General features: G+C 37.8%; 3 protein-coding genes and 1 long non-coding RNA gene across 6 annotated transcripts; 1 reads left to right on the top strand and 3 right to left on the bottom strand.

Moving 5' to 3' along the window:
* Nucleotides 1-906: 906 nt before the first annotated feature.
* LOC144209394 (uncharacterized) lies at nucleotides 907-3711 on the top strand. The gene is made up of 6 exons (XR_013329112.1): nucleotides 907-1354; nucleotides 2061-2124; nucleotides 2207-2303; nucleotides 3195-3335; nucleotides 3423-3453; nucleotides 3536-3711. It is a non-coding gene; the product is annotated as an uncharacterized LOC144209394 (long non-coding RNA).
* oxsr1b (oxidative stress responsive kinase 1b) lies at nucleotides 2807-18701 on the bottom strand. 3 transcript variants are annotated; one of them, XM_077735654.1, is made up of 19 exons: nucleotides 18569-18701; nucleotides 17978-18311; nucleotides 14742-14854; nucleotides 11832-11940; nucleotides 9905-10046; nucleotides 8483-8538; nucleotides 8194-8405; nucleotides 7991-8124; nucleotides 7586-7634; nucleotides 7243-7308; nucleotides 6541-6663; nucleotides 6336-6413; nucleotides 5517-5552; nucleotides 5145-5279; nucleotides 5010-5065; nucleotides 3638-3690; nucleotides 3508-3576; nucleotides 3369-3433; nucleotides 2807-3300 (listed from the first exon to the last, which is right to left on the bottom strand). In XM_077735654.1, the coding sequence occupies exons 2-19, from the start codon at nucleotides 18063-18065 to the stop codon at nucleotides 3226-3228; spliced, it is 1659 nt and encodes a 552-aa protein (XP_077591780.1). In that variant the 5' UTR covers nucleotides 18066-18311; nucleotides 18569-18701; the 3' UTR covers nucleotides 2807-3225. The 3 variants fall into 3 exon arrangements, with proteins under 3 accessions (XP_077591780.1, XP_077591781.1, XP_077591782.1); XM_077735655.1 differs by having other exon boundaries at nucleotides 18623-18671; XM_077735656.1 differs by lacking the exon at nucleotides 6336-6413 and having other exon boundaries at nucleotides 2811-3300.
* A 169-nt stretch (nucleotides 18702-18870) lies between these two features.
* myd88 (MYD88 innate immune signal transduction adaptor) lies at nucleotides 18871-20789 on the bottom strand. The gene is made up of 5 exons (XM_077735645.1): nucleotides 20293-20789; nucleotides 19855-19986; nucleotides 19606-19783; nucleotides 19413-19504; nucleotides 18871-19321 (listed from the first exon to the last, which is right to left on the bottom strand). The coding sequence occupies exons 1-5, from the start codon at nucleotides 20597-20599 to the stop codon at nucleotides 19167-19169; spliced, it is 864 nt and encodes a 287-aa protein (XP_077591771.1). The 5' UTR covers nucleotides 20600-20789; the 3' UTR covers nucleotides 18871-19166.
* A 464-nt stretch (nucleotides 20790-21253) lies between these two features.
* Nucleotides 21254-24906, bottom strand: cry-dash (cryptochrome DASH). The gene is made up of 14 exons (XM_077735646.1): nucleotides 24716-24906; nucleotides 23874-24046; nucleotides 23710-23803; nucleotides 23519-23649; nucleotides 23073-23221; nucleotides 22918-23006; nucleotides 22760-22833; nucleotides 22609-22698; nucleotides 22458-22537; nucleotides 22316-22375; nucleotides 22084-22241; nucleotides 21804-21923; nucleotides 21534-21710; nucleotides 21254-21471 (listed from the first exon to the last, which is right to left on the bottom strand). The coding sequence occupies exons 1-14, from the start codon at nucleotides 24776-24778 to the stop codon at nucleotides 21364-21366; spliced, it is 1566 nt and encodes a 521-aa protein (XP_077591772.1). The 5' UTR covers nucleotides 24779-24906; the 3' UTR covers nucleotides 21254-21363.
* Nucleotides 24907-25039: the final 133 nt, after the last annotated feature.

Genomic DNA, 25039 nt, shown 5'->3' with positions numbered 1-25039 from the left:
TGGTAAAAAAACGACATAGTATAGTAAGGCTTTATTTTTGGTAAAAAAACGACATAGTATAGTAAGGCTTTATTTTTGGTAAAAAAAAAAACGACATAGTATAGTAAGGCTTTATTTTTGGTAAAAAAAACGACATAGTATAGTAAGGCTTTTTGTTCTTAAAAAAAACGACATATATGTATGTATATGTATGTATGTATGTATGTATGTATGTATGTATGTATGTATGTATGTATGTATGTATGTATGTATGTATGTATGTATGTATGCATGTATGTATATAGGTAGGTATATATATATATATATATATATACACATATACACATATACATTATATATATATATATATATATATATATATATATATATATATATATATATATATATATATATATATATATATATATATATATATATATATATATATATATATATATATATATATATATATATATATATATATATATATATATATATATATATATATATATATATATATATATATATATATATATATATATATATATATATATATATATATATATATATATATATATATATATATATATATATATATATATATATATATATATATATATATATATATATATATATATATATATATATATATATATATATATATATATATATATATATATATATATATATATATATATATATATATATATATATATATATATATATATATATATATATATATATATATATATATATATATATATATATATATATATATATATATATATATATATATATATATATATATATATATATATATATATATATGTATATATATATATGTATATGTGTATATGTATATATATATATATATATATATATATATATATTTTTTTTTTTTTCAACAGCACATATACATATATATATTCAACAGCACATGGATATTAAACAGTACTTCTCTCTTAGATATTACACTATCTCTCTTAGATATTATACTCTCTCTCATGAATATAATTTTGAGAGCTGGCTTCAACAGTAAACTCTCTCTCACCATTTGACCAGCGACCAAAAAGGACCAAAAGACTGTCAACCAAACGTCCATGCACCCAAAATATGCTAACAGGCATCCAACATCTCATCTTTGGTTTTTCACCAGGTCCACAGTTTGTCTTCTCACCTCTGCTTTTCCAGGGTCAAGTTGGCATCCACCTGATCCAAGATCCAGTCCGTGTCGCAGTAGTTGGGGAAGCTGAGAGCGGTGAAAACCTGGCTGATGGTGTCGAAGGCCACAAAGACGCTGGGGATGCACAAGACCGCCACCAGCCGCTTCTGGAACAAACCAAACTCACCGATCTCCTTAAGGACACGTGTGAAGGTACTCATGGCGAAGCCAAATGCGCGTAGGGCACAGAAGTCAGGCGTTTAAAGTTTGAACACCATCCCTTGTCATAAACCTGGTGTCCTGCCAGCAATCGAGATTAAAAACGTAGCACCATCCGTCCATGCAATGAAGCCGTTTTCAGATCCGCATTTCCTCTTATAAAAGAAGCTCAGACTGATATGCCGAGCTAAAACAAAAAGCAAATGATTCAAAGGGTGAGAATAACAGTTATGACTAATAATTTATTGCCCAAACACTTAAAAATTATCTTGGCAGATAACCCACACATTCCACTCACACACACTCACTCGTCTTATCGGACAAATCGTGTAAACAAATATTTACGATTGGGAACTTTGACACAAGCAGAGTGGTCATTTTCAAATATAAGGCGAGCGTAAATAACCTATTGACTTTGTTGGCTTAAAAAAGGCAGATAACTCCAAAGTACTTGCGTTTTTTTCTATGCAGACGAAAAACTGCACTTCAAACGTAAGGATTCTGTTTAAAAAACAACTTTGTTGACTAACTAACTGGTTTGACAGTCTTTTACTTCACAGTCAATCTATTACAAGACGGTAAATTCTGTTAAACAACGAAGTATTGCAAAACAATTACGTCAAGGTTTGTTGTGTCGTTCTGATACGATATTTAACGTTATAGATTACCTGTTGATGTTGACTCTGTCATTTGATTACAGATGGCCTGTCTTCACCTGATTTTCGAGTACACGACAACTAACCTGGAACTCTGCCATGGCTAAAGTAAGACAATTTTGGTGATTTAACACAGTATTCAATAGCATACAATAGTTAGACGTGTACTTACCAGTTGAACTTCTTTCAGAAAAGCAGCCCCGCAACTAAAGATGGAACTAATGCTAACATTTTGGGGCGATACAACCAAGTTTCACACAGCAGGATTCAAGCAACTGACCACTTCAGTAAGTACTATAACACAATACTTTGAAACAAATTGATTTTTATGGAAAGTTGACTGACAAGATTATTTCAATTGATTAAAGCGTCTTCTTTTTTGGAGAGTTTACAAGGCATTGTAATACGGTTCAAGGTTGTTAGTTAAGATTGTGCAAATGCATCAAATAAGGGTGTTCCAAAATATTTGAGTCAATTTCTTAGGCCAAAAATGTTTACTTTGTTTCACAGTTTATGTAAAAACGTTTCAAATGTGTGTAACCTTTGACATTTCTCTCTTTTCAGGTTAACAAAATGGCATTCAGTCCACAAGAAAAGGTATTTTTGCCTGTTAAAGTATGCACAAATACTGTCATCCAACACAGTGCAGTGTGGCTTCTTCACAAATGTTGCAAAGAAGTTACCAACTACAAAACAAATTGGGATTTTAGCACCAATTTGTCTTGTAGTTGGTGCCTTCTTTGCAAAATCTGTGCAGTAGCCAAGCTGCACTATCTTAGATGACAGCATCCCAGCATACTTTAACAGTCAAAATGCCTTTTCTTTTGCAGTAAACGCCATTTATTAACCTGAGAAGAGAGAAATGCCAAAGGTTACACACAAATTTGAAACATTTTTATACATGCAGTGCAACAAAGTCAAAATGATTGGCCTAAGAAATGGGCTCAAACATTTTGGGACCTACTGTATGGTAGTGGGTGGTCTTGCTTTCCGGGTCTAAACGTTGCTTCTTGTTTTTGGAGTGTACGTCGTCATACTTTTTTAGCCCGTTGGATGAATGCTTTCTCTTTGGCAGTAGTGGTTTTCTTTAACAGCTGAGGTGGGCAGGATGGGGGGAATAATGTTCTTTTTCTGAATAATGATAAGTGTCTTTTATTTGTTGTTTTCACATCTTTTAGGCAAATGGGTCCCAAGGTGGTAAACAGCAGTTTAGCTAATGGTTAGCTGCGCAAAGCCCATCAATTTGACGTCATCTGGTATTTCCGATCCTTCCATTCCGGAAGCCTGCGATGGAAACAAGACAAAAATGTTAAGACGTGGTGAGTGCAGCAACTTTGATGGCGTCAACTCACCAGTTTAAAAGTGACATTTTTGTTGGTTTGAGGCTCATCGACTATCTTCTGCAGATTTGCAGCCACTGCAAAGCAAAGGAAGAAGGTATTTATTGTCTATCAATAAAAAAAAAGACATTTCTATCATAACTTGACTCACCTATGACTAAATCTCTGCCATCCACCAGCCCTGCTGACACCAACTCCTGAGATACTCCATCTGCCGTGTCTGCACAATGAAATCAACAATTAGCAATGCACCACAAATGGTCCAGATCCGTTTGACTTACCTCTGCCTGGCATGAATTCAAAGCGGATATCGTTGAGCTCCTTTTTCGTATTTCTGCCGAACAAACAAAAGTACTTAAAAGTATATGTGTATATGTATATGTGCATGTGTATATGTGCATGTATATGTGTATATGTATATGTGCATATGTATGTATATGTGCATGTATGTATGTATATGTGCATGTATATGTGTATATGTGCATATGTATATGTGCATGTGCACATGTATGTATATGTGCACATGTATGTATATGTGCACATGTATGGATATGTGCACATGTATGGATATGTGCACATGTATGGATATGTGCACATGTACGTATATGTGCACATATACATACATGTGCACATATACATACATGTGCACATATACATACATGTGCACATATACATACATGTGCACATATACATACATGTGCACATATACATACATGTGCACATATACATACATGTGCACATATACATACATGTGCACATATACATACATGTGCACATATACATACATGTGCACATATACATACATGTGCACATATACATACATGTGCACATATACATACATGTGCACATATACATACATGTGCACATATACATACATGTGCACATATACATACATGTGCACATATACATACATGTGCACATATACATACATGTGCACATATACATACATGTGCACATATACATACATGTGCACATATACATACATGTGCACATATACATACATGTGCACATATACATACATGTGCACATGTATGTGCACATGTATGTGCACATGTATGTGCACATGTATGTGCACATGTATGTGCACATGTATGTGCACATATACATGTGCACATGTATGTATATGTGCACATACATGTGCACATATACATGTGCACATGTACGTATATGTGCACATGTATGTATATGTGCACATGTACATGTGCACATGTATGTATATGTGCACATACATGTGCACATATACATGTGCACATGTACGTATATGTGCACATGTATGTATATGTGCACATGTACATGTGCACATGTGTATATGTACATGTGCATATGTATGTGTATGTATATGTGTATATGTCTATGTGTGTACATGTGTATGTATATGTGTGTATATGTGTATGTATATGCATGTGTATATGTATATATGTATTTGTATATGTATGTATGTATATGAATATATTTCAGCAACACGAATAAATATATAAATGAATAAACATGTATTTATTTATTAACTTACTTATTACATCTATATATGTCTAAAATGCCTTTCCTATTTCTGCATCCTCACCCTCTTACTACTGTGACAACGAAATTTCCCCAATAAGGGATGAATAAAGTTATCCAATCCAATAAGACTCAATTGAGAAGGCCAAAACTCACCTTAACCGCAGAACCAAACTAATGGGCGACGTCTCGTTGCCTGGTGCCGGAGAAACCTGAACAGGGACAAATAAATGACAACTTTGACTACACGGTTAACAAATGCAACATGAGCAACAAAATAACAAAAACTACCTGTGTCGGAGCAGTAGCTGTAGTTGTCCCTCCACTTGTAGCATGTGACGCAGGGTTGGGGGGAGCTGGTGACGATTCCACGTCACTAGCATTCGCCGGAGGGGCTCCACCTGAAGTCTCTGTCGTTTGAAATACCTGGAGGGCAGACATAAAAATGGCATTGCACGGTTTAAACCAGGGGTGGGCAAAGTTTTGAGGCCGAGGGCCACATTGACTTTAAAAAATTTGACAGATGGGCCAGGTCATCACAAGATAGGATACATATAAAAAAGTGCATCCGTTAACAGTACATATGAAACATAAACAGAAAAAAGGGCTAAAATATTAACATACTCATCTGCTTCAAACAAAAGAAATACTTGGTAGACTCACCTCCGAGTTTTGCGCCCCTTCCTTCACTCTCGGCGACTAACAAAAGAGAAATACTGCGTTATTTTAAATAGCATTAGCACACAGTAAGTTTAAGGTAAACACACCAAGTGCAGGTATCTCAGAAATTGTGGAAAAAAGTCAGTCACTTGAAGTTTAAGACATTGCAATTAAAAAGGAGCTAAATTGAAATAGTGAGTGACAGACGTCAAATCTATTGCAACAGATTGGACGTCTCTGAAAACTTTTTTCCGACAAAGTTTGAAATACTAAGAAGCACCTGTTAAAGAACACACAGAAAGGGAACAAAATACAGGAAATGAGAAGAGTTAAAGGGCTCACACGTTTAGTAAATTCTTTAGCGTTGCCGGCTAATAACAACGTAAAATAATGATGAAATATAGAAATAGTACAGTCGCAAACAGAAAAGCGCACACGTCAAACTGGCACAAAATAGTTGACCGAGGTTGTCCATTAAAAAAAAGCAACGCAAGTGCAACTGAAATTTCCAGAATTTGGATAAAAAGCTGCAACTGATTGGATTTGATTTGGTAAGTCATTCAAAAAAATATATATTTAAGAGAGAAAGCAATCAAAAAATAATAATACAGATGGCTTCCAGGAATGGGAACTCTCAGAGGAGCTGCCCTAGACTATTTTTGTTTAGTTTTTGTTTTCCCTTTTGACTTTGACGGTTTTAGACGTCCAAGGAATTTGAACGTCTCTCACCATCCCCACTTGGGCTTTTTACATCTAGCTATGGAGAGCCCTTCCTTGTTAGGGGAACGCCATCTATATTGCGGAGTGGAGTGAACGAACAACCCTGGACGCAGGCAGCTCGAGTGGGTAGGCGAAGCGCACTTGTCGCCTGGGGGTGCCAGCAGGTTTCCCCTGCTGCTCCTTTTGCCGTCAAACAGAACACACATACGCACTCACGTCAGATATACAACACCACAGAAGGTCGTGCGGACCAAGACAGGGTTTGTGTGGGGAACAAAGTGTTTTTGTTGTTGTTGTTGTGGCATACCCTCAAGGCGGCGACGGCCGCTTTGCCTTCCTCGCTCTCTTCGTCCAACTCGTCGTCGCTCCATTCCCATTCGCCGTCTTCCGTTTTGTGGAGCCGGCCGCTGGAACCCGGGACGCGGCGTACCTGTGGATGGATCAAAAATAAGTCTTGATGTTGAACGAGAAACGATTTTTTGTCTTAATGGTAAATTAGTGAAACCTATAAGAACACTAAACAATAATAAAATTGAAAAAAAAACACTGACCGGACGTTTAGTCGCCGGTCTTTTGGCCGTGGGTTCAAATGTACTTAGATATTAATCAGTACTTACTTAGACATTAATCAGTACTTAGATATTAATCAGTACTTAGATATTAAACATTACTTAGATATTAAACAGTACTTAGATATTAAACATTACTTAGATATTAAACATTACTTAGATATTAAACAGTACTTAGATATTAAACAGTACTTAGATATTAAACAGTACTTAGATATTAAACAGTACTTAGATATTAAACAGTACTTAGATATTAAACAGTACTTAGATATTAAACAACATTAAACCAAAAAGGACATTTTCAAGTTGTACAGAATGATCTTCACCACTAGAGAGAGCCTGTGTTAAACTAGTTGTTACCAATAGGCTACAAATGAAGCATATACCATCAAGTGAAATCCAATTTTTCAGTGTTGTAAAATGTTAAAACGTGCATGTACCTTTTTGGACCTCTCTGATATTGTGGGAGCCCTCTGTAGAAGCTTGTCGAGGAGGTAGTCGTGGGTCTGCAAAGGGTAGAAAGAGCATTTTGAGTTTTATTCCAATCACCAACACTTCTAAAAATGCTCACACTGATTCAAAATGCATTGGACCAAAAAAACGAATGAGAAAACCATCACTTAAAAAAGGCTAAAGGTCCAAGTGGGCACACTGGTTGTTCCAGTCCGACTGCTTTTCCCCATTTTAACATTACAAGCGACTAATCAGCCGTCCCCATGCAAAGATTGATGATTGCTGAGTCATATTGCAGCAGCATCTTGAGGCATTTTGAGGCCAACCTACCTTTGCTTTCTGGAAGAATTTATTCTTCAGCAACTCCGAGGACGTTGGCCTGAGAAGCAGAAAGGCGGATCGTTAGCGCCGTTGCTTTGATTGCGACACGGCCAGGAGTCGTATAAATATCTTTTACGGGCTGTCAAACTGTCTGCCGCCGCAATAAAATCTTCCCAAATGGTGACAAGCTCAAAGAACATTAAGTTTTTTTTAAAAAAACAACATTATTCCAGATTCACTAAAAGGCATAAATTCATTTTACATGCAGAATTTCAGATGTATTTTTCTGATACTAAATCGCAAATAAAAAAGAACTACAAAATTAAAAAAGGAGGGAATTTTATGGTTTAATTTTCTGTCAATGTGTGTGTAGTTACACGAGTGCAAATATTACGTTCCATAAATATTATTTACCTTTTTTCCGGATCCTTCTGCAGACACATGGAGATCATTTTTCGGAAGGACTTGCCGTACTTTTTCACCATTTCCTTGTCGGTGACTCCGGTTTCTAAACCTGGCGGATCGTTTTGCAACGTCAACATCAGCACCTGAAAATACAGCATACATTTATTCAGTCCTCGGAAGGACAGAAATCCGACAATAGAAAAGATAGCGACCTTCATGGGAGGGTATTTGTGATAAGGAGCCGCCCCAGTGGCCAACTCGATGGCCGTAATGCCGAAACTCCAAATGTCCGCTTTGAAATCGTAGCCTTTGACCTGCTCCATGACTTCGGGCGCCATCCAACATGGCGTTCCGACAAATGTTTTGCGCACTTTATTCCGGGTCATGTCGCCACCCGTGGCTAGAAAGGCACTGACGCCGAAATCTGACAAAAACACAATCATATTTCAAACACAATACCAAAAAACACACAAAACCAGAGTATAAATCAGTTCAAAATACCTGCAATTTGTACAGAACCATCATCTCCAAGAAGAATGTTTCCAGCTTTGAGATCTCTGTAAAAAGGGACAAATTTCAAAGTCAATGTTGAAAGTTATGACTCAACAAAAATTTCATGAGTCATCTTTTGCACATAATAAACATTAGTGACCGCCTACACTTAATAAAAATAAACTATGGTGACTTTTTATGCAATTCTAACTTCTACCATTACTCCTTTAATATTGAATTCTAAAAAATATACCATATTTATACAACTACAAGGCGCACCACATTTAAAGGCGCACTGTCAATGAATGACATTTAATTTTTTTGTTCCATATATAAAGCACACTGGATTATAAGGCGGCCCTTACTATTTTGTAGAAAATTTAAGACTTTTAAGCCGCCTTATAGTCATAAAAATACAGTAGGTGTTCATATCAAAGTACCATCCTAACTTTTGACCAATAGTGAGATTTGCAGTTTGCCTGCACATGGCAAATATCTTCCTCCAACCAACAGCCAAGGCCGCAAGACTCTAATTACTTTAGGTCAAGATAGGACCATCCAACTACATTTCAGTGCCCACCAGCCCACCCTTCCCCTCTGCCCCGAGACGACCACTCATGTGATCGGGCTTAAACAAGCTGGGAATGTGCGGCGACTTGTCTCATTCATCCTCAATGTCATTATCCTACAAAGTGGAAAAAAAAGCCTCAACTTGGATCAAAACATCAGAAAATGGGCTTCCCTTAAAAATGTAGTGGTATGAAAATATGGCCACATTTATCTTATGTTATGTCAATTTTAGGCAAGTTTTTTCTTTATCGACATGACCTTAAAAAGGTGAGTCATATTTATTTAATCCCTCAATTCATCAGCATAGCATAGCGATAAGCCATAAAGTGTTGAGTCGGCACCATTTACAGCTTCATCTCCATGACACCGCTGACCTTTGCGGTCTTGAGTAAATGTCACGTCCTTGATACGGTCATCGGTCAACAATAAGAATCACTTTCGCATACGGCGTTATGTTAACATTTTCACCCTGTCGACGAATTGGGTTTGATGACATTTCAAAGATTGCTTTGTTCTTTAGCAGGCATTTTATATTTGTGACTTTTAATAATTCTGTAGCTTGTCACTGATAAGTAATTGGGGAACATTTTTAATGACAACAAAGAAAATAAATCTCAATTTTCAACTCAAAATTAAAAATTTAAGATTTTAACAGTGTGTTATGGGGATTTCATGGTTGTAAAAATGTTTTATACACTTGTAAAATTGTACTATTCTGCTAAAACTGCTTTTAGGGGGTCAAAATACATATTTGTATACAGATCTACCTCTTTCTTCAAATAATTTATTTTTGATATAAAGGCATTGTCGCTAAAGTCTTTTTTGCTTAAAGAGAAAGCTTAAAAATATTTTAATTCTTACCTATGTATTTGTCCGTTTTTGTGCAAGTACTCCAGTCCCTCAAGCACATCTTTTAAGACAGTGGCTATACTGGCCTGGTCCAGGACGCCTGTTTTGTGCTCACCTCGTGAGATGATGTGCTTGATCACATCTAGCACCGAACCTATTAAAAAAAAGAAGACTTTAATATATACACTTAAACAAGAAAGAACTCCTAACAACAAATGTGATAACATAAAAAAACTAAACTCAGTAGCAATTCAAATGAATGAACAACCCAGAAATAGGTCATATTTTCAAATCTGCATTGGACCAAACATAGCTTTAAAAAAAAATATGTCAATAACTGGAGTCTCTATGCAAAAAAAAAATTGAATTGCTTAAGTGCCACATAGCATCAAGCCCTGAAAACATGTTATGAATGACGTATTCTTTCCGTCCTATCAGAAAGCAGCTGACAAGGTTGTCCTCAAAACGACCCCAATTGCAAATGAATCATGCCTTTATATTTTCATTATTACATTATAAGTTTGAACCATTGACCAAAAAATTAAAAAAAAAAAAATATATCCCTTCCCATTACTGTATTTAAAAATCAAACAAACAAACCCTCCAAAAAAGTATACAAGTCACATAGCAACAAGGACAGATGCCAGCTGTGCCAAAGGCCAATGACAACGCCAAGTTGTCACGCGGGAGGCGCTAAGTGTTGCTTTAACGCGGGTGAAGTAGTGTAAGAGAGTAAAAGACTGCTGCCTCAGACTAAAAAAAATAAATAAAGTTATGGATTACTTGGTTTATGGGATTGAATCAAGGCTTGAGTAAAGCTCTTTGGTCAGCAGTTCCAAGGATAATTGCCAGGTGGCTTTCCCATGCAACAAATCGACTGATTGAGCTCAAATTTGCAAAGTCGATAGCAACCTTTCTGGGTTGTGGTGACCGGTACGAGCTTGGTAAAAGGGTTGGGATTCATTTTCAGGGGAAGACATTCCTGTGCCTGCTCTAGCATGACTCCTATTGGCTTTCTCTGATGCGAATTTAATGAATGAAGGGGGTTTACGTGTCTTCTTTTGGAAGGGGAAAAGTACCTATGACAAAGCATGAATGCAGTTTTGGATCTGGTTGGAATAGCCAAATGTTTTGACACGGTGTGGAGAAATGCGGTAAGCTGGTGACAAAGCTAGATCAACAGTGACATGCGGCTAACAATTATCGCTTGCTTGGTCGGTTGAAGGTCAAATTTGTATTGCTTTCAGGCAATGTTTTTGCTACCAGACTTTTTTTTCTTCTTTTTTTTATAAATGGATTAAAAGCCCTGAATATTAATTTTTTTATAGATCAAAAACAATATTTATTTTAGCTGTTTTTTTTATATATTTTTAGATTTTGCAAAATGATTTTTGAACTAAAAAACAGAAAAAAATGATTAAAAAATTACAATTATTGATTTAAAAGGGGGAAAAAATCAGGAAATTTAATATACATCTATACTCTTCATTTTAATTAAATCCTAAAACATAAAAGTCAGCACTCATGATTTACTTTTTCGGGCCACAAAAAATGATGCAGCGGACCAAATTTGGCCCGCGGGCCGCTACTTTGACACCCTATCGGATACTTTCAAAAATGGAAAAAAATCATTCAACTGCATTTCTATGGCCATTTTACATGACAATTTTGACTCTTACATTCATGGGGTCTACCCCCCACAACTAGTAAGTGGTCCCCATATTTCCTACAAGTCAAATGACTGCAAGCATTCCAGCAAAGGAACAATGTAATCAGATACAGCTGCACTCCTTCCTCGATGGGTAAATTACGGCTCTGCCACACCAACACTGTTATTACCTTGACTTCCCCATCACCAGCCCCTCAATGCTACGCTAATCTAGCGCTAGACCAACCCCATTTTTTAGTCAACTGGTTACCATCATATTTGTTGACTTACCGCCACTTAGCAGCTTCATAACAAGCCACAGTTCATCCTTCACCACGAATGACGTGTAGTAAGACACTATGTTGGGGTGATGGCACTGGCTCATGGCCTGGATCTCTTTCTGAAACACACGGAAGAAATGCAAATGATCAGAAAAATGACTAGATACTTACATTAGAATAATATGAGGTTAGTCCTGAATGAAGATCATCCCTAGAGTTGATATGTTTAAAGTGCGGCCATCAATCAGTCGACGCCCCCACCCCACAAGGTCAAGCCTTTGGCAACAAATGCTTAGCTAAGTCAATTTTCCACGCCAAGTCATCACTGCAGAGCTCCTTTGAGAGTTGGTGAGCAGGTGACATCAGATTTTGAGTAAGTGGGATGCAAAAAAGCAACAAAAAAGGGCCTTAAGATGTTCATCCATAAATGTTGGCTAGCAAAGTTGAAAAATTAATGGTTCTATTTTGAAAAATAAACAATAGAATACCCTGATCTTGTTTTGGAAAGCAAAAAAACCCAACACATTATTAATTGTCTACTATTCTCTGTCCTGAAAGACAAAGTATGACTGTAAAAAAGAAAAAAACTGGCATTATTCCAACATTGCAAGTAATTGACAAGCGTGAAATGACTAAAAAAATGTGCCTGCTTCAAAGAAGTAGCTCTACCTAGAAAATACTTTTTGTACTCCATCCTTTGAACAAGGATGAAAAATAGCATTACCCTCTTTTGCAAAAAAATATATAATGAGCAACTATTTGTGTTTGAGCAACAGGTAAACACACAACACCTAAATTTGAACCCAATAATTTGTTCAATTATCCTAATATTTTCCAGTCTGGCAGGCCCGACAAACATCTCGATGGGTCGCCTTCCCCATCCTTAACAATGATCATGATGCAGCTATGTTTCAGCACCCCCCTACTGTCCTCAGCTCAGTGGAAGAGGAGGGTCGGCTGGGTGCGTCGGGCCAGAAGACAAACAATGGTCTAACAGGGAGGATATCGTGCTCCGGCAGTTGGCCGCTTTGCCCATCTTTTTCCAGTACACAATGTGACAACCAGGGTGGGTCTTTGTTTGGGGGATTAGGTCACTGTAAACGCGGGCCGCGTGTGTGTGTGTGTGTGTGTGTGTGTGTGTGTGTGTGTGTGTGTGTGTGGAGGGGGGGGGGGGGGGGGACTTCCTGACATGTTCTCATAGTAGAAGCCTTTCATGCTGATATGGGAGTCAAGCAAATGGTTAGAATAAATGGGATGGATAGCACATAACAAAACAATTAATTGTTGATAGTTATCTTGTATGCTGTAAATACACAGGGATGTAATTTGATCAAAATTTATGGTGATTTGACCCACAAATAACAGGTTGACACCCTGGGTTGTAAATTGTTGTTACTAGTGTGTAAAGGTGCAACTGTAATGTATTAAAATGTCATTTTGGTTCAGTTTTTGAATTGCTAGTTTAGGTGAAGTGATGCAAATTAAAATACTATAATTTTTCAAATGTAAATATAATACAATTTATGGAAGTAAAAGTAAACATTTTGCATGATATTTCAAATAAAATAGTTTATAAAAATAAATAATAAATAATTGAACCAATTCTAAAATTTTACAATTATGGATAAACACTAACCTGGAAGCAGCTCAGTGTAATAATAATTACCCACATTAATATTTTCTGCAGAAAGCACATGTATATGCCTGCAATGGTTTATCTAACTGACTTTATAACACGTAAATTCAATATTCATTGCCCGATCGTGCCATTTTAAGTAAAGTTAAGGCTTATTATATTAATGACTATGTAAGTATGATAGATCCACTTGCCTTCATGCTTTGCAAAGTTTGAAGAGATCAACAGCGTTTCTTGCATGCCACGATGCATCTTTTGGAGCCAAATTCTTGCTTTAATTTGTCACGTTAAAATTGATCAGATCGGTAAAAATCTAAACGAGAAATAAAAATAAAAAAAACTGGAAAATTGTTTTTAACTAACGTGTGCTTATTTTCATCCTGGCGTGTCCCGGCACTCAAATGTGTCCGTGTGGAAACTACCACCGAGTTCAGTTCCGCCTACACTGTCAAAGAAAATAAATAAATAAATGTTAAAAAAATAAATATAATACAATTAAACCGACCTGAAGTTGCAAACCAAACGGTTTAATAAATATTCTTTACTAATGTGTCATAAACACAACCAAGACCAGATGACCACCTGCCTGAATTAAAAACAAACAAAATTCATCAGAATTTAACCCAAAACAGCTACTACATCCATTTGGGTGTCAAGAATTAGAATCAAAACTGCGTTTAAGAACCTACTCTGCTCAGTAATATGAGTCATAGGACATCAAACTGAACATAACGTCATCTGTCCAATGATGGATGTCCTCACTTAAAGCTCAGGGTCAATAAAGGAATGAACCAAGTGACCCATCTCCAGGAAAAACGGGCCTATCGCAGGGACAGTTGTGTTTTCCTAGATCTAGTCAGAACGCTCCCATGTCGGGGGAAATCCGAGCTAAATCGCCGATTGTCACAAACCGGTGCCGCGATCGCACAAGAGAAGCCACTGTGGAAGCATGTGGCGTCATGGCGGACAAACATAAATAGATTGTTCGACTAGGAAAGGCACTCCGCGGAGGACAGATGTCCGGCAGGTGGAAAGACGGAATGTCCACAAGGGATTCGTTTCAAAGAAAAAGAATCAATCTAAACTGCTGGGATTATCGGGCCAGAAGAACAATAAGCCGAGTATGTGGCGCTTAGCATTTTTTTCTTCCTTTCAAGAGTTCTTAGAAAAGATTTTGGGATTCCCGAAAAACCAAAACAAAGAAAATCTGGGTTCTATTTCGAGCTTCCTGACTACATACTAGTTAACGATATGTGACCGGGTTAAAGGAGTTGTGGATCTTACCAAGAGTTCATCCATACTTGTCTGGCACTTTTCTAGGTTGATTCGCTTGATGGCCACTTTCTCTTTGCGGGGGGTGCAGTAGGCGGCTTGAACCACGGCTGTGGCCCCACTACCTGGAAGAAAGACAGAAGAATAGTCCCATTATGGATGGAGTTTGAAAATAAAAACATGCATAGTAAGATACTAGGACAGGGTTAGGACTTTAAAAATTTGACAGATGGGCCGGGTCAGCATAAGATACGATACAAATAAAAAAGTGCATCCGTTAACAGTACATATGAAACATAAACAGGAAAAAAAGGACTGAAGTATTATATATATTAATACATAATATTTTGGTGTATGGCAAAAAGAACACAACTGGAAACTTTGATACTGTTTTACCTCGCCGTGCACTTCACACAAAATCTGATGATTCTGGGTGCGAAGCCAAGAGCGGCAGGACGAATGAGCCAACAAGCTCATGCACCCTCCAGTAAGCTTTTGCTAACCCCCATTGCCCTCATCTTGGCTATGCCCAAATATTAACAAAGTGTCCATTGTTTAGACTTTTCATTGAGCCAAGAGCCGGTAGCGATTTAGAAATAGGGGAGGAGCTACATAAAAGGAAGAAACAGTTCCCATATTTTAATTAAAATAGAGTTGACCTTGTGATATTTCTCTGTTTACATTTTCAATATCGCTTCAAGCCATGCAAAAGGTTTTTCCATGACGCGACAATGCAAGTCTACATGCTAATTTAATAAAATAGCAATTTCCTTTGTCATTTCCTGCACGCAGTTGAATCATAAATTGTGACTTCATTTGTTTTTAATTTACGGGCTGCCATTGAGGCCAATAGACACCCAATAAATGCAGTGTATGATCACATTTCATTGCCAATTATGGTAAATTGTTAAGTTGTATTACGATATTGAGACAAAGCCTCTTGGATGCCTTAAAAACTAGATGCCCAATATCCAGATTTCTAATAATCACTACCCAAACTCCAAACGCTAGCTAGCAAACTACCTCATCCTCCCCTTAGAGGCCTTGGCTGAAAAAAACACACACAAACCCTCTGATCCAGTTGCCGAGACCACACCGGGGTGTAAATTTGTCCACACAAACAAACAGCTAGTCGTCAGGGATGACCGGGCAGGCAAGCTGGAAGAAGTGTACAAATGTAGGCTAAAAACCACAGTAATGGATCTAACACTTTTAAAAGTCGTGATCAATGTAATAGTACTCAAATCTGACGGAAGAATTGTTAACTGTTTTAGTGCCGTCCATCAATGGGTGCTACTGAGTTAAAGAAATAGAATGGTGAAATTGCAAGTACGTAAACTGACAGGCTGCCTGTAGTCATAAATCATCGCTCAGAGGCTTTTGTTAGGGTAATGATGGACGAGGAAAGAAGCGGAGGGACCAGCTGAACAAGTCTGAGACCACAAATTATCAATGGTTTCACTATGGTTAACATTGGAAAACATTTTACACACTTAAATTCTGCACCTGCATCAAAGACACTTCATATTTGCTAGGACAAATGAACCAATCTGTCAAAAAAACCTGCCATCTACGTTGTTTTTACTGTCATTAACACAAATGCCCCTATGTATCCAGTACAGCCAAATGGGCATTTCAGGTGAAGCGTCCTTCGGTATCCTAATTGTTGGACAATGTAGAAAGGACAAAATGAAAACAAACTTGCTCTTTGCACCTTGTGTTTTCTGTAAGCATATTATTTCTAACGCAAGCTATATGTGTTGCCTCAATGTTTTGCTAACAACAAATTTTTGGAGTCCTCAATGAGCAAAATACAGAAATCAAAATCCATGATTAGTTTATCATGACTTTTCTCGAGCTAGACAATTTATCGAATTATTACAATTAGGTGCATTTTTTTTGTCAGTGCTGCCAAGTGCGCGTCCATTTTATAGCACCGTTTACGACTATTCTTTGTTGCAAGCAATTTCCGCTGAGAAACAGACAATCATTATTAGCACATCGTCCACTGATTTACATTGGCCGCTTCCAAAAAAGTGAGAGGGCAGACTGTATTTCTTTTGCCGTCTCGTTTAGTCCGACACAGCACAATGAGTTGAAAAGAGTGGGTGTGAGCCATGTAATCACAAGACCACTTTCCCCCCCAAGAGGGAAGATAGCAAAACAAAAGCTGTGATGCTTTCATTTTTGTGGTATAAAAAATGATAATTACAGCATATTTACAGTCACATTTACAACTAAATGTTGAACTGCAAAAAATGATTGTTTGTGAGGAGGCCTGACCACAAGAACAACACAGTTTGTGTACCCTCACAAGTACAAATTAGCTTTGTGACTGTGTGATCTGTGGGTCATTAGGATCACTCAATGGTGTACTTGTAGATGTCCACCCCCCCCCCTTCCTCAAATACACCAACCACCAAGGGAGCGAATGTATAGAAAGTCAATGCAGCTGTTATAATTTTCTGAAATTGGAATTTGAATCACATGCACATATGCATGTGATTCAAATTCCTATTTCAGAAAATTATAACAACTGCATTGCCTATCTTAATATATATTTTGCAGGCTAGAAAACATATCAAGTTGTTGGGTTGACTTACTACTAACCAAGTGTATCTGTGCACACCTTTGTGTTCATAAAGTGGGTAGGGTCACTTATCTGAAGGGTGGGCCAGCACAAGCCTTGAGAGCACTTCTAAAGACAAATAAAACCATAAAACGCAGAATTTCTATTATTTTCCTACCATTTCCACTCCTAGATCAGTATTAAAGCACTTTCTCAACCTGGATTCATGCAAACTTTTAACTGAAACATGTTTTTTTCATTACAGGAATTCAAATGACTATCAATTTAAAAATTATTGTAATTGCATTTGATCTCAGGGTGTATTTAATTAATTCTCTGTGCAGAGAATGAAGATTTGATAGTGAAAATGTGCTTTCTGCAAGTAAATATGCCTTTAGCCATGCCACACAATGTTTTTAATATTAAACGCTCCTTTCATTGACCGACATAGCCCGACTGGGCGGGGTTGTCTTTTTCTTAGTGGAAACATTCCACCGGCTCCAAGTTTTAACACCGCCCGGTACGGACTGTCCTACAAATTAGCCACCCTCCCTTTATTTTAAGGGGAAAAGAAGATGCTTAAATAGAATTCTAACATCGAAACATCGCAGTTTGTACGATCGTTAACAACCCGATCCGAGACAAAAACTAGCAAGCAAGCAAGCGATATTTTACATACCAATCACCTCGTGTAGCTCATAGTCATCTTTGTCGATGGTCCACGGTTGGGAACTCAGGTCCTCCGACATGGCTGAGGTATATGCCATTCGACACCGTCGAGGGAAAAGTGTCGCTTCCACGGGCTGGGCGTTTTAAATGAAAAAGTCCCAAGTAATCCAAGGATCGGGAACGAAGGCGACACTTTCCCTTCTTTGCGAATCCTGCAGCACTCCTGCTGTCATTCCCAAAGTTTGACACAAGGTTCGCGGCCCCGCCTACTGCATTCCTCCTCGGCAAATGTGGACTCCCCCGGCGGCCATGTTGGTTGTGGTCATTCGATGGCTTCCTCTTCCCTTCGGTGCCGATAGAACATGGCAAAAAGAAAAATAACACACAGTGACGCCGGATGGCTGACAATTAAGAGTGCAACACGTAATTCTTTGTCATGAGTCACGATCAAGGAATGCTACTTTGAAGAACTGATCAAGACTGAAGTCTGCAAAACTTTCAATAGCTGCAACGAGTCACATTTTTTCGAATTAACGGATCTTAGGAATCAAATCTGTCGTGTCAATTAAAAATGCATCTTTTGTTGAGATCATTAACTTACCAGATCTGTCTTCCCCGTTGATGTTTAGATATAATTGCAAGAAGTATTCCTTACCACCACACTTGAAGCTAACCGGTAGCACAAAGAAAGGGCAAACATGCTGACAATTCAGAGGCGTCACCATCGATTCCGATTGGTCGATACTACAACATGACGCGCTCTTATTGGATATAGATTAGTGTCGCAAAGGAAGTAGTTCCTGCTTAATAGCGCCAATGCTGGTGGTTGGTGGAACAACATGCTAGATTTACGGTACTATAAAAAAATTTACATTAGAGATTTACATTAAAAACTAAAACCAATAGCATTATTTACACATATTTACTTGCTGTGAAAAAGTACAAATACAACATGAAATATAAGGCACTGGCTGTAAAAATAGTCAGTCAAATATGACTAAGTGTCTATTTACATTTCCCAATGTAGTCAATGTATTAGGTTGAATGGAGTAATTTAAGAATAATTGCAGTATTTGAAGTTCAAAATAGAAATTATTCAACAAGACTAATGTACCATAAATCACATTTTCACAGACAAACTACTGAATGTTTGTTGTTGTTCTATAAAATAACCCCTAAATCACATACAATTGTTCCAACTATGGCAGAGAAAGAGCCTTGGCCAACCGTTCCCAAAACCAGTTCTTTGTGTACGGATTTGTGTAGTCACACACAGTCAGAAAGCTGAGGATCCTTGGAAAGGGTTTTGTCATAGACTTGTATACAACGGGGATGAGTCGCCTATGCCGAGCTCCTGTGACAAGGATGAAAAAATCAGTTTAATTGTTTTGCATAAAAAGCTAAATGTGGACTATAGTGAAATATGCCCCCCAAAAAATGTTTACCAGGCGAAAGGCTGAGAGAAAACTTGGTCTGGAAGTCACAGGCATCACTTTCTAAGTATTCGTCGGAGATCACAACCACAACCCGTTTACACCTGAATGGACAAACGGAAATGTTAAAACCAAAGGAATAAAAAAGTGATGAATATCAACAAACTGGGGAGAAAATGGTATCAGTTACTAGTTATACTTTCACCTTTTCTCAATGAGCTCACTGGTGATGGTCCAGACGCACGATCCAGGAAGGACATTGCGATCAAAAACGCATAGTTTGAGTTTATAATCCGTTTTCTCCAGCTCCCGGATCATGTCATGCACGAATGGAATGTCGCTTTGGCAGTAGCAAATGAAGGCGTCGAAAAGCTCGGGCGAACCTGAAGAAAAAGTACACATGTTTGAATGAATACAGAAGGAAGAAAAGTTTAAGAAGTCTTAATTGACTGACCGTTAGGATCATCCCCCAAGGTTAGGCCAGACATTTCGGGGGTCCGGGGGGCGCAGCTGTCCACCTCAGGGACCTGCAAGGGGCGGACGGTCATTTTCTGCAAACTCTCATGATACTTCTTCACGTCATCCTCTGTGGAAATGTACAGTTAGGTAGTGTTGGAAAGCAAAAACAAATGTACTTGGTTAGATCTGGATTAATATATCAGGTTGTTTTGATTTATAATAGATTTTTTAAGGCATACAAAGAAACTCGTCAGCTGCTATTGACCGCGATAGACGTCTAGTTAGTTTTAATTGGGTAGGCGAAAGTTAATTGCATACTAATATTATTTTGACAGGCGCATGCGCAGTAGCCATGCAAAGTTTCGCTTTCAAACAGGAAGCGCATGTGACAGAAGAATAAAAAGTCTTACTAAAATAAAATATAAAAACATACCCATCATAGGACGAAGATCCTCCACAACGTCGTTCCTTTCCAACTTCTCCAAGATCAACAACAAGTTACCGACAGTCGCCTCGGTGGAGGCCGCCTGCCAGTCGTCCAACGCCCGCAAAAAGGGGTTTTGTGTCGTCTGGTAGTTGACAATTTCCAGGTAGGAGAAGCCCATATTCTCAGCCACCATCGTCCAGTCGGCGGCTACTACGGTTCTCGGGTTTAAGTAAAGACCAAGTTTCCTCCTCACCGTCATGTTAAGTGCGACCAGAGGGACGGTGGTAAGGTCCTCTTTCAACGCACTTGCCATCTTCTTTTCAACTTTTTGTCTGCGAACTTGCGACACATACCTGATGGAAAGGAAGTGCGTCACGCGTGGGCGGGACGGCAGAGCGGCAATCCTTTTGCGACAGTCACGTGAAAAACAGGTCAATTGCACAATTCAGACCAAAACAATTGCTTTACGGTAATTAAGAAACAATAAGTATTTACTACTTGGTTGCAGTTTTGGATAAATGCATTTTTACTGTCAAAATATGCATAATTGAATTATTGTTTTTGTTAATTTGCATTGACATAAAAAAATGAATGTATTTGATAAAAGTACTTAAGTGCTACCAAAACTGTTTTGGTTTGTTTATATTTTTGTATGTATATCAAATGATTAAACAACTATTTTAATAAAAAAATGTTCAATTAATGTTTGTTAGGTAAAGTTTTTCCTATAATTACCATAATATACTTACATATTTGATCCTATTTACAACTTAGATGTGCATTTAAAAAATATAAGTACCCACTCAAACACTAAACTTTCCCCACAGCTGCTTTTTTAAGTTCTGTTTTCATCTCTTTGGGCACTTCCTCAACTCATCTCTGGCTTTCGTCTCACGTGTCTTTCCTGCCGCAAACTTCTCACACCATTAAAATGTGATTGAACTCTGAAAGAAGAAGTCAAGCGGACTGGAATTTAGCACCATTTAGTATGCCAGACAAACCACAATACAAGAGCATAACTTAACCAGGTTGTGTAACAAAAAATATGCCATTGTGGAAACTGGAGTTGATCCAAGCTCACAAGTTTTTGCTTCTGGAAAAATAAAAATCAACCCCTCTGTCACGATGTTGTTTGGGGGTATGAGACGGACCCTTTCTGCCTCTCGGATACGGCCCACTGGCACCCTAAGAATCAACAAAAACCTGTGAACTTCTAACCTTTAAATGAATCCCATCATTTGACTGACCTGCTTCTTGCCAACATGTCGCCCCCATTCGGGCGCCACAACGATAGGGGCGGGGTAAGTCTCACCCAGGACCACCTCGGCGTGCGAAAGCGCCGCTTTGCTGAGGGTCCACGGCGTATGGACGTCAACCCCTCGGATTTTCTGGAGTTCGGGAATCCAAAGCCGTACATAGTCACCCTAAGTATAAACATAAATGGTTAAAATTCACACTACTAATAGTAAACAACAATGCATAAGTCGTAGCAAAAAATAATAATAATAATAACGTACGTTACTGTCGTAGTCGAGTCCTTGCTTAATCATATTAAATTTTCTATTTTCCCGGGGGTCGTTTCCAATACCAGCGCTGTACAACCAGTTTCCATAGTTACTGCAGACGTCATGATCAACCTGCAATAAGATATTTACATGCCTATTTCGGTAAGTGACAGACACGACTTTCACATAAAGGAGAAGCTATGGTTAATAGTTCAAAAAATAATAATAACAAGGAAATGGAAACCAAGAATTAAACCATACTATGACTCTCCAATGTTAAAAAGTTAATTACCAAAAGGTACTCAAAGCACTCGGCTCCCATTCGCCAGTCGAGACCCAGGTCTTTGGTGAGGAAGCTAGCTACATTTTGACGCCCTCTGTTGGACATGAAGCCAGTCATGGCTAACTCTCTCATGTTGGCGTCTACGAAAGGGACCCCCGTGCGTCCCTCTGGAAAAAATATGATGGAAAAAGTGTATTTAGCAACCATATGAGTCATGACAAAGCACTTGAAAAATCCTGACCTTTCCACGCATTGAAAAGCTTCATGTCTGTCTTCCAGGGAATTGTTTTGTCCTGAAGGCCTGAATTAAAAAAAAAAGAAAATGTCAAGCAATTTGGATAAGACGTAATTTTGCTTCTATATAAAAATTGAATGCAATTTACCTTTAAGATGAAACAGGCGATTTCCAAATTTGAGGGCGACAAATTTGAAGTAATCTCGCCATAAAAGCTCGAAAATAACCCTGCAATTGAAAATAATTGTAAAGAAAGCATACTAACAGAATTCTATTATATCTATATAACATTTTCTGACCAGTAGGTGCTTTGATTGGCTGTCCGTTCCTTCTCATATTTGCATATCTGATGATAAATGTACCTCGGGGAGATGCAACCCATCGCTAGCCTGCAAAAAGAATCCCACATTTTAAATCTAAAGATATCATCTCCATAAAAATGAAACTTACCATGGTGCAAATTTGGTTGAATAATCCACACCGACCAAACCATTGCGTGTCTCCTTGTAAGCTGCTACTGCATTCTGTGACAAAATACCCCCAAAAAACTTTCATTATAACAGTGTTACAATTTCTAAACGATGCTAATTTTTATTCAAAGTACTTACAGTATCCCAGAAATAATGCTGAAGTCTGCTCAATGCCTGACTCTCACCGCCAGTGCATGGGAAAGCGGAACGAGGGTCGTTTAAAGGTTCTGAAAGTACACATTTTTGGTCATATTTTTTATGAATATGGATTATTTTAATAGTTTGATAGTTACCCATTTGCTGCAGGTCATCTGCAGTGGGAATGTTTCCCTCCTGGAGCCCCAATGGAAGAGGCCTGAGCCGGTCTAGGGTGGGAAACTCGGGCCTGACCCGACTCTTGGATTCCACTTCTTTCCTGAACTGAGTGTAAACATCTGGCAACCTGTTAAAAATATAAACTATATTTCAGTTTTGCACTCACATTACATTATGCATATATCTATGTCTATCTCTATATCTATATATCTATATAAAATTTATTTTTCTCACATTTTATTCAAAAAGGATTAAATCAACTTTTTGAAATCTCCCAAAAAAATCATTTTTTCCTGTTATGTTTCAAATAAAAAAAGACAAAGACCAGGACGCACCATCCCAACAATTAATTTATCCTTAGTAGACGTCTGATCCCTTTTAACTTGGCAGATTTATCACTTTTTTTTAATTTGGCATGACTCACCTAGAAATATGTTGAAAAGGCAGATCATCTCGATGGTACAGCGTTGAACCCCAACAAGTATGAACTTGGACTTTCATACGATTGCACACATCCAGCACACCTTTTTCCACCGCCAGCTCTTCGGAAGTTATCTGTCATGTAAATTAGGAGAATATGACGATCACAAAGGTTATTTGGGGACATCAACGAACCTCTTGATGAAATGCAACTGTGCTGACGGAGCCAAGTTGCTGGATGAGGTCAGCCACGACTTCTTCTGGCTTGCCACGTCTTATTACCAGGTTGCTATTACACACACACACATTCATTATTACTTATTGGTTTGTTTACAAGTGTATTGTTACTCAGAAATCACCTGCCCTTGTTAACCAGTGTATTCCTGAGGTCTCGAACGCTGTCCAACAAGAAGCGCAGGCGAAAGGGTCCCGTTTTTGGCAGGTTGTACTTGTGTGTTCCCACATAATGTCTTGGATCAAAGCAGTATAGTGGTACGATGTGATCGGCGTGCTTTTGAGCAAAGTGGAATACCTGCACAGAGTAAAGACATTGCCAGGTTACACTTTTTAGAGTCGTGCCACTTTAAAAATAATGCTTGTAGGCACTGTAATGAAAATGAAATGCCAACTGCCAAGACCACACCCAGTCAGTGTTGGAGCAGTTTTAACAATCTTTTTTTTTTTTTCAGTTGAGTCACGTTGGGTCAATGAGCACTTAGTTTCTTTAATATATCTGTATTTGTTTTTATTTTTGCTTAGTTTTATACTAGTTTTTTGCAGCAAGCATGACAAGCTGATATTTTGCTAATTTTAGACTGGGAGATTAAAAAAAGAAAAGAAAATTACATCTGGTTGCAATAGGAAAACACATCCAGCTCTTCAAAAGGACAACATCTAAAAAAGGTATAAAAGTTAGATTTTGCACCTTTAAATACATTTTCATATTAGGCTATAATTTCACCTGATTGCATGGCTGGATACCTTTATTGTGGAGGTCAATGCCGGAAATTCAAGCCAGTAGCAAAAAAGCTAACTAGAGCAAAACAAGCACATAAAACACAATATAGCATCTAAATTGTTCCTAAAACGTTAACGTAGCAAAACGTACTCACATTAAAACACTTGCATTAAAGCATACTTTAAATGTCATGTATTGGATCTTTAAGAAAATTAAAAAGAATACATAACTTAGCGTGCCTACCTCGTTGTCGTGGATTCGTAAATCGTTTCTTAATAAACATATTATTGTGCGAGAAGCCGACATAATTGTACGTCAGTACGAATCCCAACTACAGCAAAAACAGGCACCGTAACAAAGCGGTTCACTCGGTTACTCTGTGCCCAGTTTGAGGTTCCCTCACGCGGCCACACTGCTGTTGAGGACTCGGTGACGTAATCAAGCACGCCTTTCATAACAACAGTTTTGTAATATGTTTAAAATAGATATATTTTTTAAATGATAGGGATTACATAGCAAATACATCTATCTTAGTAACTGAATCTGATTTGCAACTTTTAATATATT

Source organism: Stigmatopora nigra, chromosome 16 (genome assembly GCF_051989575.1).
Source record: "Stigmatopora nigra isolate UIUO_SnigA chromosome 16, RoL_Snig_1.1, whole genome shotgun sequence".
In the NCBI taxonomy this organism is placed as follows: domain Eukaryota; kingdom Metazoa; phylum Chordata; class Actinopteri; order Syngnathiformes; family Syngnathidae; genus Stigmatopora; species Stigmatopora nigra.
The sequence above is the reverse complement of the archived record's forward strand: the minus strand, read 5'-3'. Positions and strand labels throughout refer to the sequence as shown.